The sequence below is a fragment of the Triturus cristatus genome, chromosome 3_2 (genome assembly GCF_964204655.1).
Source record: "Triturus cristatus chromosome 3_2, aTriCri1.1, whole genome shotgun sequence".
Classification (NCBI taxonomy): Eukaryota; Metazoa; Chordata; class Amphibia; order Caudata; family Salamandridae; genus Triturus; species Triturus cristatus.
In genome coordinates, this window is record NC_140584.1 from 395,461,679 (window position 1) to 395,478,514 (window position 16,836).

The window sequence follows — 16,836 nt, forward strand, 5'->3', positions numbered from 1 at the left end:
GGTGAGCAGGGGTTATCTTTGGCGTGTAACTCCCTTGCCCTGACTAGAGTGGTGGTTTCTGCCTGGCTTTGGCGCAAGCCTTAGCCAACCAGAAATCCCATTTCTAGCACTAGCTCTAACACAAATCATTACCCTAAAGGAACCTTCAAGTATTCACTGAGATGGATAGTAGTGTATGTACAATCTTGCCTAAACTACATAAAGCAGCGCTAAGGTCGGCTAGATTGGAAACCCATTAACGTCTCAGCTGGGTGCGCCAGCACACGCCATTTTGTAATTTGTACAAACCGAACAACCAGATAATGTCTGCCAGAGCTCAGCCACTGTGAATGTTCAATGCCTAGAAATTGCACCATTGTAGGTCTTTTATTTTCATAACAGCTCAGTGGAGACAGTTTTCTTACCCCAGCAGTCAGTCGAGCATTACAGAAGTGACCTAGCATTTAAAAAGTCAGCCACTTTTATCCCCTCTTTATAAAGGATGTCTCTGCAGTGCTTTCATAAAAAGAAAAAGGCCTTATTGCGTTGGAGGACTTTTTTGCAACACGAAAGAACCCTTTCTTTCAGGTAAGCTGTTTAAACCTGCCTTGTCAGATCCATGCTTGGGTTTAATTGTGGACCACTGATTTGTCTATCGTAGTGTAGTTATTCCAGTTACGTGATTCTGTGTTCCACGTCATACTACCAGCACAGCGACATTTATAGTCTAAAAAGCATAACACAATATATTTAGCTCTAGCTGAATAGTTGTATTTCAAAATATTGCATGGCATGTAATGCAATGTTTAATATTATGTGTGGTTTTTGTAAATGGTACTGCCGTTCTGTGGGTTGGTTGTAGAATTAACCCATAAAACAAAAAGAGAACGATAGAAATGATTAAATAATTCTGGGCGCATTCCACTGCTTCTGCCTGCCAATTACAACCATATGCAATTCAGTATAGGTCTTTTCCCTACTCCAGAAGTGATACCACTCATCTAAAACTGTTTGGGCATATTTTCACTGTATAGACACATAACCAATCATAATCATGTTAGTGCCTTTTTGTTGCCTCACTGGTGAGGTGGCATCAGCCTGCAAACCTCATTACCCACTCCAAACCTGACCTATTCTTGATCACTGAATATTGGGTCGATCCACGTTTCCAAGCTGTCATTGATTGGTTGCACCCTCCAGGCTATGCTATCATCAGGTCTGGACTGGCCATAGCGGGCACCAGACGTTTCCCAGTAGGCCCGGTTTTGGCCCCCCTGGGGCATGTTTTTATTACTGGGGGCCGGTAATATCGGCCCCCTGTAACAAAATCGGTCGAAACCAGCCGTCAAACAGCTCGGCTGCGTCCCCCACCACCCCCGAGGGGGCCGGCCTATCAGTGTCCCAGGGACGGTTTCAGTTCCCAGTCCGGCTCTGGCCATCAAACAGGAAGATAACCGGAACTAGGAGGCATATCTGGTGTACTTAAAAACTCCGTTAGCTGCAAGTACGTGCTCACCACCACCACCCAACTTATAAATGCCTTAGGTTCGCCCCTTTGTTTGTCTTCCTGGTGCCACATATGTTCATATCATCTATCACCCCCCAAAAGACAAATCTAACTTATTTGATAACATTTTTCACCATGTCTGCACAACGTGATGTTATTTCTTCACAATATTATCTAGGGAAAATTCAACATCTTTGGGGCAACCCAAAATGAACTGCTTACTCCTCAAGACCATTATGAATCTTCACATCCTAGTTTAACTATTTGCAGCCCTTACAACATAAAAGAGATGAGACTGGACCTCTTCATTCAACACCCAGATAGGGTCTTCTGTACCCCAACTATTGATATTAACTGGTCCAATCTCAGACGTATTCCCTTTCATCTTCAAACCCCTGTTCCCCAGACCATCATCAAACCTCAAAGCATGAAACCCTAGTTCCGACCTCAAAGCCATGTCAGGCCATCTTGTCTCAAAGCCTTTATTTCAACACAGTTCAACCTACTTAATTGTCCCTGTGACATCAACAACAATTTAGAAGTGTACATCCCCATGATCCATTTTGAAGTGGACACACTTGCTCTTCTTTGGTTGAAACTCAAGTGGAAAAAACTAAGACAGTTCTGGCTCAATAATTCTCTCTATGAACAAACATGAGAAATCCATAATTTGGAAAACACTTGGGGTATTTGTAGATCACCCTCACTGCGCACTACATTAGACATCTTTAGAAAAGCATACATTTTTTAAGATCAAACACATGCAAGATCAAATTCACGCCAAAATGTATTTCAGTTAATCTTCCATAAACCCACCCATTCTTTCTCTCCTTAGATCCCTTTAGTCTAAAAAGGCATTGACTTTGTCCACTTTTTAATGAGAGAAATCAGTGCCACAAGAAACAATTTTAATCCATGCACCAGTTTAAATAACCCTTTTATTTGTAAAACTAACAGAGTATGGACATATTTCTCCCTCATCCATACAGATGATCTTTTCCTGACAGATAAAGCTATTAACACCAAAAACTACTATCAAGGCTTGCTCCATGCAACGCTCATTCAAACTCACTGGACCTCCAGATGGGGGGGGGATACAGGGAGCATTATTCTCCAGGCTCTGTGCCTTTTCAGGGCTCCTAGAGTGCTTTATAGATTGTGAAGGAGACATGGCCAGGTTTATTAATGACTAGACAGCTAAAGATTCTTTACCACTCGATTGAGGGTGCCACTCAAGGAGGCAGTGTTTCTTTTTCCCAAGAAAACATAGATATATTTTAAACTAATAACAGCTGCTAAACATATGTGGTGCCCTTCTTTATATGTTTGGTCCAGGCCACACAAAAACGTCTGACATGTCTGCAAACACACTTTCAATTGATCTCCACACAAAACGGGGTCGCAACTCAGGAATATCTGTTAAGATTTCTACTTCTCCTGATTGGACTGCCCAAGACATTCAAAATCTCTTTCAGAACCACAGTGCGTTTAAGAAATGGGAGACACCCGTCATTGTTATATAAAACTAATAATTAAGTGAAAAATCTATATACAATACGTGTCTTATGCTGGAAGATGCTGACCCTGATGTTCCACTCCAACACCAGTCATCAGACATCACAAACCAAGTAAAACCAAAGCTTCAGAAGGAGATTCCACACTGCTGCTGCTCCCATAAACTATGTCCTGATAGCTAATGGCATTTATGGATGTTTTAAAGGGCATTATAATAAATCAATTGCCTTTCACTCTCATTGTGCACCCTTCCCTGCTGCTCAGGATGCATAACTTGTCGGGAGTGCATTTCATGAGGATGATCCCCGGTACAGTTAATGGTGGAGCACATACTGGCCCATTGAGCTAAAATCCCACAACCTCTCAAACTTGTTTTTTTATATCTTTTTGTGGAAGAAGAGAAGTTCTGATGAAGAGTTTGGATCTGATTTAGAGGGTGGTAGACAGCGTACTCCGTCACAAACCCATGGTCAACGTGCGCCATCTGAGTCAGATAGACCACCAGTTATCCGATGCTGGTTTCTGCTCTATTGAAAGAGGCACTCCGATTGGCTGATGAAGTAAGGGCTGCTGGAGTTAAGACCTCAGACTGTTCACCTATCAAGAGCGGATAATGTGATCCATTGTCCAATGCCACCAGAGAAAACCTGATGGTCACGAGTAGAAAAAAATAATAATGACCCCCTACATTCCCAGGGTCATTTTTAATATTTGCTGTTCAAAAAACAATCTCCTACTTTTTGGGGGGTGGGGGGATATTTTGTGCGTGGCTGCTCAAAAGACAGCAGCTGCACAACTTTCCCTGATTTCACCGGAGCTGCTGTGGTGGCGGATCCTATGAACGTGCATAGATCACCTCTGTGCCGGTGGTGACGTCTAAATATGGCAGTTCTCCCGCCAGGGTGTAATGTTCTCTGCCAAGCTGATGAACTCATCAAATACAATGCCTTCTAAATCCAGCCCACAGATCATATTTGCATGCTCCTAAATGGAAAATGTTAATCATGTGACTTCTAGTGACTGTCTTCCAAATTTTTGGGGGGTGCGGTTTTATATAGCGCAAACTCACCCGTAGGTATCAGAATGCTTTACATGAGCACCAGTTGCACTACAGACGGACCCACTCATTTTGTTAGGCACGGGGAGATTAAATGATTTGCCCAGAATCACAGGATGTTGAGCACCCCAGGGTCTTTCTAGGTCGACCACTTTAGCCGTTAGGCCACATCCTCTCCCCCAATGCCTCTAAGAGTGCTTTACTTCATAATGCAGGTTCCATTATCTCTTAATGCTGGTGCCGTTTCACGTTCACAAAGTGAAAGGCAGGAAGTTGAACTGCCCTTGACTTGGTTACTAATGAGCTGATGCTGTTGGCGGCCAGAGGCAAAGTCATGTATACTTAATGCACTCTCTGGTCGTGGCTGCGGAGGGTCCTCAGAGGACCAGCGCGCACCCTGGCTTGCATCATCCCATCCTTCATCCTTGTTTTACCTCCACGCTCTGGATGATGGGGAAGCGGAGCGGCCTGCGGTGCGAGAGGAGAGGTAGGGCTCAAGGGGTCGGCATGGAAACCCAGCAAAACGGGCGAGATAATGTCTTGCAAATGTTCACTTCAAATCATCAGATGGAACCAAAATAATGCTACCGCTGCATGACACTTTGACCTAATCCAGTTTGTATGACATACACGGTAATTACATCAAAGTAGTTTGTTTATTTGGAAGAAGACAGAAAATCAATCGCGCTCCACTCTCTTCTGATTGCGGAGTCTGTGCCATGGCGCTTCAGTGATGGAGAGGACGGCAGGCAGCTTGCTGCACTCCTGCTTGTACCTTTCTTTTTTAATTTTTGTTTTGAAAATTATCTTTTTCTAGTCCCTTTGCTGGTTTTGCGTTAAGAGTTTATGGAAGGTTAGGGAAGGACACGCGCCGTCAGCACAGGCACCAGGATGAGATGCCTTGAGCTCACGAGGCAGCCATTTTAAGAGTAAGGCTCTCCTTTGTGAGATCTGCATGGACTGTGGGGCCTTTCTAGAGGCATCGAGGAAAACAACAGTCATATCTAACTTGTCCCACTCAGATGTCGGTACTTTGCATACATTCCTTTATTTTGTATAGGGTTTATGCTTATGAATGCTACGTTCTGTTCAAAATCTTGACAGTCAGCTGCAGCAGTTTGTAACTTTTCTGGCAGGAAGTAGTGTAGTCACTTCTCCTAATTATTCGTTGTATCAGAATTTCCACTGTATGCCGTAGGGCCATGCCACGTAGGTTGAGCAAAGTAATTCCTTCGTCCGCATGAAAGTCATGACTTTTGCAACACTGCAATGTAGTATGCATCCTTTCTTATTCAATTAGAATGTAATGGTTCTCTGTAGGGTACACTTACACAAAACAGTGTTATATATGATGCAATTGTAAAAAAAAACTCTAGAAATTGTAAGTTTGAAAATAGTTACAAAGTTAAAAATGGACGCATGTTGTTATACGTTAATTTCGCTCGACCTGATACTGGCTTTTTAGCTTTTTCCATGGGGGCTTATTTATGTGCCGCATGAGCTGCTGGAGTGTCACTTTTTGTGTCTCTCCGCCGGCACAAATTGCAAATTCATATCAATGAGGCCACGCAAAGCCACTATGTGTGGCTTTGGATACATTCATAGATATGGAGTAAGGCAAGCAGCGTAAATCACTGCATTGTCTGACGCTGCGCTTGGGAGGCGTTCCATGGGCTTTGCTGTGGGGTTTCCCACGCAACACCCATGGATTTTGACACTGCCCCAGATTTACAAGGTCATGTAAATCCTTCCACCTCCTGAGGTAAGGCGTAACGAGGAGAGATATCGTTATTTCTCTTCATTTTTTTCCTCTTCCTATGTGTGCTACAGAAAAGAGGAAAATGCCCCTTGGGATTGTTTTTGTGCACAAAAACATTCCTCTCAACAACACAGGCTGCAGGGTGTTTGCATCGGCGCTAGCCTGCCTAAACGGCTCCGGCGTAAGGGGAAAGGACAGGAATGCACTGTATTGCATAAAAACAGTGCATGCCTGCCTTTTCACTTTGGCGTAGGGCAGCGCAGCACGGTGACTTGCTGTGCTGCCCTACTCCAAGTCCCAGTAAATGAGGGCCATGGTTTTAGCAAATGTGGGAGAAGCTCATCTGATTTCTCCAGCTGGCAATTTCCACCAGAAAATCTCATGAGACTTTGGCTGCAACAGCAAGCAAGCCTAATTCCACCTGTTTTTTCCTAGGGGGTTGGAAGCACACAATGCCCCCCTGTGCTAGAAAAAAGCTTCCACGTCCCTCCTTAACCCGCCCGAACCTCCTCCCTCACCTCCTATCCCACCCATAGGTCTGAACATTTATTTTGCCTCCTGCTCAGAGTAGGTGGTAAATTAATGCAACAAAACCCTATGGAATAGCACATTTTGTGTGGTTTTATGAACTGAAAAGTCAGTGTCACAATTCCCAATTTCATTTAGTTCAACTCGTAACTGCAAGGTAGTAAGGCGATTTTACTGGTCCAATGATGGAAAAATCGCGTGCGATTTTACTGCAAACGCTGTACTGGGGGAAATTGTAATCACAGCCTGTGAAAAGAAAAATAGTTCTGTAGGACGAGGAAAACAGCGAAGAGAAAACAAAAAACTTTACGAAGTTTGCAAGAAAGTCGCAAAAATTAATGGTATAAAAAATTGCACACACTAAATGAAACCACTAATGATGATAGTCTCTCGCAATAGCCCTATGGTATGAATGATTATTTTTAAAATGATAATTATTTGAAACCCAATGTTGCTACAGGTCAATAAATAATGATTGATAACAGAGAGCAAAATCTATTTATATTTTAATCTTCTGTGCCCGTCCCTCCCAGGCATTGCATAATGGTCACAGTTGTAGGCAGATTGACCCAGGGGATGGTCGAACTGCCCATGTACACTGTGAGAGCCCTAAAGGCAGATTGGTTACATGAATGATATGCAAAGCAGTCCGCGTGGGTTACAAGAATCACTAGTCCATGGCATTTTTTCTTTCGTTGTCTTGTTGTTTCAGGAGTTAAGGAAAGGTGGAAGCTTTCAGGACAGGGCTGTTATTCTATAGATAGGCATGTTGAGGCTTTACTTAAAAAGAAAAATGCTGATGACTGTTTCCCATATTAAAAGTGATGCACCAGGGGCTTGTAAATAAGCCCCGAAGTTGTCTTCCGAGGGCTTGATTATAAGTGCACCTTATATTCGAATCCTTATACAAAAAGACGTTTGTGCAGGGACCACCATTATAAGTGGTGCAATGTTTATCACACCCTGTTACTCCCTAATGTGATAAAGTTCACACGTTCTGTTAAACTTCGTCAGATCAAACCTGCCAGAATTCAACAGGGGAACTATCCCCTGTATTCACTGGCATATGCAGCACTGGATAATGTTTGAACACCTCAGCGTCCGATTTCAGAGGTGGAATAATTATGGATTAAACAAGACCCACTCATCACAAGGTCCTAAGATTGTTAGCAGATGTAGGTTGGTGAAACTGTGGCGGAGAACATGGCAACTTGGTGTAATACTGCAGGTTGGTAACTAGCTGCATGCTTTCCACTCTTGAAAGTATTTTAGAATTTAGATGAAGGTTCTTCTCGTAGACAAAGGTATATCTAAATTGCCGAATGAAGATTTTCTCTCAATGTGGAAGAAATTAAGAGGGTTTGTGTAGTCCATGTACCATAACAATGCGAAACCGTTGATCTATATCAACCTGTGTTGATCTTTTCCTTAAATTACCGTCTTGGGCTTTCACTGTACTTTTTACCACTGATATATTCCCTTAGAGATAAGTGGGTCACCTGCTTCTCTGTGACAACTGTTGAAATAGTATGTGCACTTGAAAGCAAAATGTTATTGGAAAATAAGAAGCATCAGAACAAAAATAGAACTACACTGGTATAATGAATATTCCTTCCAAATGAGCTGGAAAGAGGAAACAGTCTGTTCCAGTACAAGCGAATCTCAACACTGGCGCTCTGGTGATTCCTTCCAAAATTGAAGAAGGCGTAGAGCATTGTGTGTGCATATCTGCAGGAAAGGGTGTGCCGCTTTTCATAAGGCCATATTAATGAAAGGCATGGCTGCACTTTGTGCTGAATCCTAGCAAAACGATTTCATTTCCGCCTTACTCCTGCATATATTAAATTGATTGTTCATGGTGATGAGCCGCATTATCATGAGAAAAATTATGCATCTGGATGTTGGGCGAAGAAATTTATTCGTCATTCTGTCTGTTCTGTCTTCCAGAAATCTAAGATCTCTACCTTTGAGAAAATGTGGGCCTTCATGAGCAGCAAGACTTCAGCCCTCGTTAAAAATAATGAGGAAGGGATCCAGCGAGTCCTCACGGCTGATTACGCTTTGCTAATGGAGTCAACTACGACAGAATACATCACACAGAGGAACTGCAACCTGACCCAGATAGGAGGCCTAATTGATTCCAAAGGCTATGGAATTGGAACGCCCATGGGTAAGTGACAATGGGGCAATTTCCTCACAACCTCGAAAACAGGGACTCTTGCTCAATGGGAGCAAGTGAATGGCTTTCAGCAATGCTAGTCCAGACGCGTCTGATATGGTTGCCTGCTAAATGTATTATACCCATGGCACAAATCTCTGTCTGGGAAAGCAGTTCTAGTACCCACGGTAGCCCTGGTGTCAGATGCTTTAACTGATATATGATCTCTTTTGCCACTTTGCAGGTTCACCATACCGGGATCGCATCACCATAGCCATTCTCCAGCTCCAGGAGGATGACCGGCTCCACATCATCAAAGAGAAATGGTGGCGGGGAAGCGGCTGCCCAGAGGAAGAGCACAAAGAAGCCAGCGCCCTGGGCATACAGAGTATGGGGGGAATCTTCATCGTGCTCGCTGGTGGACTGGTGCTGTCTGTGGTGGTGGCGATAGGGGAGTTTGTGTACAAGCTTCGTAAAACAGCGGAGCGGGAGCAGGTAATATTTTAAGCTATGTACTTTATATTAACACTGGGGTGCTCACACTTGCAAAGTGTGTGTGCTTAATGTTTCTGTTAGGCGCAGCAGACATTTTAATACTAGCTTATCAGTTAGTAAGCATTATTCTGGTGGTAAATAAGCATTAACATGGTGGCACAGCAGAACTACGCCCTAACTGATAAGGATGACTACATGCTAAGGGGGTCTTACGTCCTGAGCTCTCATTCACCAGTGTAATAGACTGTGCGAGGCTGAAACATGGCGCCAAATGACGTGGAGCTCGATGGAAAGACAACCCTGTTCTTAACACTTGCACACCTGTCAATGCCATTGTTCTTCTTCACTGCTGCGGCCATTTTATCAAACCAAACCACTGTTGCTTGCGACCATTTTATGTTTAGTTAAAATACAATAATCATCTCTTTGTAAATGATGATGTCGGAGGTTCACCCAATTCTGTCACTTTCTCCTTGAATGTCACATTCATTTGTGAAGAGTAGATATTAGCACTTTGGTTTTTTTTTCATCGCAGTCCTTACTCTAAGGCAGTGTCTCATTACCCTGGTGACAGTCAGCATTTGTCCCAGGGCAAACAGTTTTGCCTGGGTACCCTAAGAAGCAAGTATGGATCTTTTCATTTTTAGGAACTGCCTCTCTTGGCTACAAAAACGACCTATGCCCTCCCACTTCCTGTTTTTTCTGTCTCTTCTGGAAACAAGTCACTTTGTTACCAAGCAGCTGCTGGGCTGAGAGGCTAGAGCTTCTGTTTAAGTAACATATCACAAAGAGCCTTTTCTCAATAGCTAGTTGTGAAGCTAATAGCTTGAGGCTCTCCATTTTTGATCTGCTCCTGACAAAACTTCCAAAGACACCCATTCCTTCATCACTGTTAATTTTCCTTCAGACGCTACTTCCTCATCACTAGCATCCCTCCTGAGCCACTCCTATGCCTCACCCCTGTCACACCATGTAGAGACAGTCAGTCCCTGATCACTAGCATCCCTAGCATAACTGTGCTTGATCTGGTGTGGCCCGGTTGTATATGAACCAAAGCCTAGATCTTCCATGCTATAGCAGCTGATAATCTTTTACCTCACCTCTGAGTGAGTTCCCTCGGATGACCATGGTTGGTTTTATATGTTTCTGGGTTATGAATAGTTGGGAGAGTGTTGTCATGCATTTGCCGGTGGGCCAAGGTGAGCAGTACATCATTTATTTCCTTCTTCCAAAGTAGACAGCTGTGGGAAGAGTCACTAAGCAGGCAAACTAGGAGCTTCACTGCAGTAGGATACTAGAAGATTTTCAGTAAATCAAAACACAGCTCAGTCTTCGGCTGCAAGGATGTGTGCTGTGCTGGAAAACAGCTTGGACATTAAAAAGTGTGCAGGGATTCTTACTGACATATGAGAGTGCTGCCTCTCCTCTTCTGCATTTCCAGCCCAGACAGTATTTTTCCTCCTTCCCAGTTTTACATGGTTCTGGCAAACCATCATGTTTAGAGTTATGGAAGTTGTACAGACTGTGTGCCTCACAACCGCAGTGATATAGCATTAACAACTAGCCTCTGGTCACGAATCTCACCATAATGCTTCTCTTAATATATAAGCCAAATGTACCACATCATGAAGTGGGCCTTACAAGCATGGCCTGAGTTGGCTTGTATGCCCATTAGTCTGTAACAAGCGTTTGATATGCATAGTTGGAGTTATATGTGTGTGGTTTTGAAACAATATGACCCGCAAATATTACAGTGGATACAAATATTATATTCCGCTCCCACAGTCAGGGTAAAAAGATCCCAGCATTCCTGAACCGTATACTATTACTCGGGGCACCAGATAGGGGCGCCTTCTCTCCCCCTTCTTTTTGCCCTGACAGTGGAACCTTTGGCAGTCAAACCTCAGAGGACTGGTAGTGGGGGGCTGGACGGGGGAAACCGTTGGGAGATACTACACACACCATATCTTTCTATACGGATGACATGCTATTGTTTCTGTGCTCCTTCCATATAAACCTAGCCCCGCTTGTGGATGAACTAGACTCCTTCCATGCCCTCAGGGTTAGCCTGACTAAAATATTTATTTTTGATGTGGGGCTAAGCGCCCTCCCTTGTGACCTTATGTTTAGCTTGGACTGTCTTCAATGAGCCCCATATTCTCTTATCCCATGAGTCACATTCTTCACACTCTGGTGGCCCTCCCAATGGGTAACCTCAGTGCCACAATACGTGCACTTAGGATCCAGGTGGCCTTCTGGAGCACTCATTCACTCAGGATAATGGAAGGAATAGCCCTCTCTAAGATGGTGGTCCTGCCACGTATATTATACCAGACTGGACACACCCAAACTTACCACCCGGTACTTTGACCTTGTCCTCTTATAAGCGCACTGAGCTATCACTCAGCACTGAAAATCCTTTACACATTCATCAATATTGTCCTGGCACAACAATTTCCAGCACTGGGCTCAGGTGGAGGGCACCACCATACAACAAGGAGAACAACAGGGACTCCATTGAGTCCGCATTGCAGACCTCTTGGACGTCTTACAACAGGTTTATAAACGAATTGTTCCCAACAATGATTTCCCACCTTCAAAGATTAAACACCTGTCAAAATGTACACGACAGTGCCCATCATGCTTTTGCACCTCTCTCCCCACCCCCGCGGACAACTTCTGACTAACAATGATATCACATGAAGCATCTCAACTGACGCAGCCATCTTTGCCAACCTCCTCTTTTCTCCAGCCCCGCACAGAGCTGTTAATGTTTATTGTTCACTGTTCTGCCAACGTTGACCAACCTAACTGCCAATGGTAAGGTAGCAAAGCTATTGTGTGTCTATTATCACAAAATTTAATAATGCCACACTGCCTTCTCCTATGTTAAAAAATCAAGAAAAAAAATTGAAACAATTAATTAGCCTCTTGTCACGGTGCAACACATATCAAATGCTGATGTAGGCCACAACCTCAACCCAACTTTTTAGATACTGATAGAAAAGCTAAGCTTTAAAAGCCTTCCTAAATTAAATCAATAAAAAAAATCTATAAAGGCATAGAGTTCCACAACATGAGCTTAAGTGGCAGAAGACTATGGCTGCAGTGTCTCAGGCAGCAACATCAAGGCACAAGAGGTCTGTCACAAGGCATTATGCCCCAGGTCCCGTACTTTCTAGAGCCTGACTGTTCTTCAGCAACATTAGTTGGAATGACACCCAACTGATGTTTTCCTTCAGTGAAGTGTCGGCATCCGCCTTTGACTCTTTTAGAGAGTGTCTTAAAAATATCTCCGTCTGGATGAGCAGCAATTTTTTAAAGCTCAATGCAGACAAGCCAGAGTTTCTGTTTTGTAACCAAGCAATCCCTTCCCCAGCGGCCCAGCGGTGGAATTGGGAACGGCTCCCACTCCTAAGGACTCGGTCAAGAATCTTGGTGTCCGTTGGGACAACAACTTATCCCTTTCCGCGCATATCGAGCATTTCTCGGCGGTCTGCTTTGGGAAGATGAAAACTATTAGGAAATTAATCAACTTCTTGCCAGAGACAGCGCGTAAAACTGTGGTGCATGCGTTAGTCACTTCCCATCTTGACTATGCCAATGGACTCTATTTGGGCCTGCCCTGCGGTTTGATCTACAGGCTGCAGATAGTGCAAAATGCTGCACCTAGACTGGTCCACAAGGTCCCTCTCCGCCATCATACTTCCCCCCACCTCAGGCAACTCCATTGGCTCCCTGTGGCCAAGAGAGTTGAATTTAAGGCCCTCACATCCGCCTTCCAGGCCTACCAGGGAAGAGAACCTTAGTATCTGAGGATGAGACTTTGCCCCTACCAGCAGGGCAGGTCACTGAGGTCCAAATTTAAACGCTCCCTATTCATCCCCCGTTTTCTTAAAGCGAGAATGGGGGGCAGAACTTTCGAGGTAAGAACCTCTAAATGCTGGAATGACCTGCCCCTCCAACTACGTATGATGCACTCTGAGCAAGAGTTTAGAAAGGCCTTGAAGACCTGGCTGTTTAGCCATAGAGACTAGTTCTCTGCTAGCATGGCTGCAATATTATCCACGCTAGCGCTGGGGCACCTCATGTGAGGTAGGTGCGCACTTTATAAATGTCTTTTTATTTTATTATTATTTACATATTTTTAAATGAAAATAAGCTTGTTATTTCAATAAGAATAAGACAGTTTAAGTTGTCAGACACTTAGATGTCACCAGATGTAATGTTTTCTCTCTCCCTATAATGTATTATTTTAAATACTTAGAAACCAGTACTTATTGCACCAGACAATAACAGAAGAATCATTCTGAGGTCCCTGCATTAACGTTTTTCCCCAAGCCTCATTAAAACTTCTGACTTGCCTGGGCGTAAGCATATGGTCTCCATGTTTGAGTTATAAGTAGTGCGTCTTAGTGCACCTTCAGACTCAATGGCTTAGAAAGTCCACACCAAAAATGTAACCAACTCTATGATCAAAGCCTTGCCTCTATTGGAAGTTTGTTGATCCAGGAAAGAACCGCTCTGACAAAAATTCAAAGCGTCTACGATGGTGGCCACAGTTTTATCAATAGATTAAATACAGTTCATGGGACACGCACACCTTCCAGCACCAATATAAAGGGCATTTTATTGGTAGATTTGGTGGATGCATTCTATCCCACACATTGAGGTAATTGTGACCTTATGAAGTTTGTTCATAGGAAAAAAGTTAAAAATATTTTAAAAAACACATCATTGCTGAACGCTGATGTTCAGCATAAAATATGAACCATAAATTATTCACAATAGCAGCCCACGTGGAATACATGCCCATCTCTACGGACCAACGATGACCCTGCTTAACAGTAATCAACACCTCAGCTTTACCAACATTGACCCTTTATGATCCCCAATCTCTTTCATGCAGAGGCATACTAATGCTCCCAATACTTCATCATTTTAGAGTCAGAACTATCAGGATGCTGGCTGCATACATTAAAGTATGGATGCCATGGCTATGGCTGTGGTTAGCCACTTGGACAATGTAGAAATTGAAGCGATTAGGAGAGTCAAGACCCGAGGAACCCGAAAATAATACTGAAAGTGAGGACAAGAAATAGAAGAAGAGAGATCTTTTGAAAATGGTCTAGTGTGAAGGACGGAAACCAGATGTCTGCACAGCTACCTACCTTATCTTGTATCTATGCATGCTGGATGCAAGAAGGAGGTCATCCAGAGCAGCTAAGAGTAATGACTCTGTGCAGTGATCAGGTCACGACCGGGCATCATCCAAGATACCATGCCCCTCTGAGAAAGGGATAGACCATACATGATTTGGGGACAATATGGTGCCCATAGGCATCAGTGATATTGTCCAAAAAATGGATAAAGATCAGGATGTTTAATATGAATGAGAACAGTAGCTTTCTTAAATGAAATAGAGGAGTGACCGGGCTCCAGTCAGAGAAAAAATTATAACAAGGTAAAAATAAGATGCTAGACCTGAACTAGTCTACTTAGCAAAGCAGATAGGATAGGGCTCAGATGGTGAGCAGATTTAAGGCTGCTGTATAGTCTCCTGTTAGGACTAAGTTAATTGGTGAGAATGGTCGAAGGACCAAGGATAAGAAGTTGAAGTAGGAGGATTATTATAGCCTTCTTCTGTAGAACTTCGAATATCCTATGCTTTTTTCAGGAATATAAGTGCCAAAGAGTCACAGGTTGTTTGAGAAGATGCAGAGTTACATTTTCCTACAGAGGAATTAGATATCTCTTGAATGGTATGTGTTAGACCTGGCATCTTTGGAGAGTTTTTCTCCTGGCTTTTTTGATTCTGATCTCCTGTTTTTGTCTGTGAGCTGCATTTAGTTTTTGCTGGTTTTAGAGCTCCGGGCACTTTAGCACTGCTGATCAGTGCTAAAGTGCAAGTGCTCCCTGTGTAAATTGTCATTGTGATTGGCTATCCATGATTGGCATGTTTGATTTACTGGTAAATCCCTAGTAAAGTGCACTGTGCATGTCTAGGGCCTGTAATTAAAATGCTACTAATGGGTATACAGCCACCCACATGCATAGCCTTGCAACCATGTCTCACACCTGCCACTGCAGTGTCTGTGTGGACAGTTTTAAACTGCCATGTTGACCTGACAATTGCACCCACTTTCCAGGCCCAAACCTTCTCTTTTATTACATGTAAGGCACCCCTACGTTAGGCCCAATTTAGCTCCATGGGCAGGGTGTAGTGCATTTGAAAGATAGGATATGTACTAGTGTGTTTTACATGTCCTGATAGTGAAATACTGCTAATTTTGTTTTTTCACTATAGCAAGGACTATTTCTCCCATCGGTTATCATTGCAGCTGACTTGCAACTGAGGGTGGGTGGTGAACTCTGCTCCGCCGGCAGAGTTTGCAGAGTTTTGCAACTCTGTGCTACACTTTGGAGTACGTAATTCAGCAAAAAAACTCAGTGACAACCACCGCATAGCGGAGTTCACCACCAACTAAGACAGGCAGTCTGCAAGCTGAAAGTGAAACCTGAAAGTCAATAATGGTTCTGCTGGGAAGTGAATTTGATTTATGTTTTTTTCTGGATCTGCGGACTGCACATGCTGTAATTGTGTGCGGGTGCCCGCTGTCCCCAGGTGTCTGCGAGCATTTGGCGTGCGCCTATGCTTTTAGTGGGTGGCCGCAAGGGAGTGAGCAAGTTGACTGAGAGAGCACAGGGGTGATCTTCCTGACAGAAGCAGGTTCCACTGCCCATTCACTACGCACTTCACTGCCTCCCAGTCCGTGTGTGTCCTGACTCCTTCCCCCAGATTATGCCCATGGTCCAGCGGGGCCAAAAGTGTGAATGAACAAGGTTATTCTGCATTGATTTCAGGTAAGGAAGGATTGTATTTGGAACATTTTAATATCCCCTCTGTGCATTTGTTGCCGTGGAGGGGCAAGTTACTTGAAGCCCTCATAGTGTGCATGTGGTGTGCCGCTGGCGGTGGGGCATACTGTGGCTGGCAGGCAGGGATGAACACAGGAGAAGGAAAGGGTACACAGGGATGAGTGGAAGAGCATTACCACCGTGGACAGTGGCAGCCTTCTGTCGGAGTTCTGCCAGCTGAGCTGAATAATGTATTCGGGCCTCTCACATCCCCGGGGGTGCATGATGTAACCCTGGTCCTGCACACATACGGAACAAGGAAACTCCGTTACTCCGCCCAATCACAAAACTCCGTAGCAGAGAGGCGTGTGTTACCCACTTCAAGGATTTCCCCTTAGCAACTACATGAACTCTGCCCAGGGCTGCTTGTAACCTCTTACAATTGTAACTTCCAATTGAGAAGAGATATAGATTTGGAGTTTGGGGTCCCTGAACTCACTAATTGAAAATACATCTTTTAGTGATGTTGGTTTTTACATTGCATGTTTGAAAAAATCACTTTAGGAAAGTGGGCATTTTCTTGCTTTACCTTCTGTGCCTCCATCTGCCTGTTAAATCCACGTCTGAGGAAGGGTGACAGTTGGGCTGTGTGTGCATTCACTCTTGACAGTCACACAAAGGGAGTTGAGGTGTGCCCTGCCTATCCTGATGCAAAAGACACACAATGCAAAAGACACACAATTGATGGCACATTGCCAGGCTGATGGGTCATCATGAGTGAGACTGGTGGGAGGAGTCATCACTGACACGTGAATAGGGCTGTGCCTGTCTTCACATAATACTGTCTCCTCATCCCTGTAGTGTGTCTGGAGCCAGGTCGGGGAAAGGCAGGGTCTTGTGTATGACAAAGACTTTCTTTTGATGTTTGCCTACTTCAACTGTATAAGTATTGCAGCTGTGACACCATAACTTCAGAACAC

General features: G+C 44.0%; 1 protein-coding gene across 1 annotated transcript in view; it reads left to right on the top strand.

Annotated features, from left to right (window-relative positions):
* GRIK3 (glutamate ionotropic receptor kainate type subunit 3) overlaps nt 1–16,836 on the top strand; it is a 1,116,666-nt gene that overhangs the window by 1,087,440 nt on the left and 12,390 nt on the right. The window contains exons 14-15 of the mRNA XM_085647918.1: nt 8,293–8,515; nt 8,748–8,998. Coding sequence (XP_085504044.1) covers nt 8,293–8,515; nt 8,748–8,998 — 474 coding nt within the window. The remainder of the gene's footprint in view (nt 1–8,292; nt 8,516–8,747; nt 8,999–16,836) is intronic.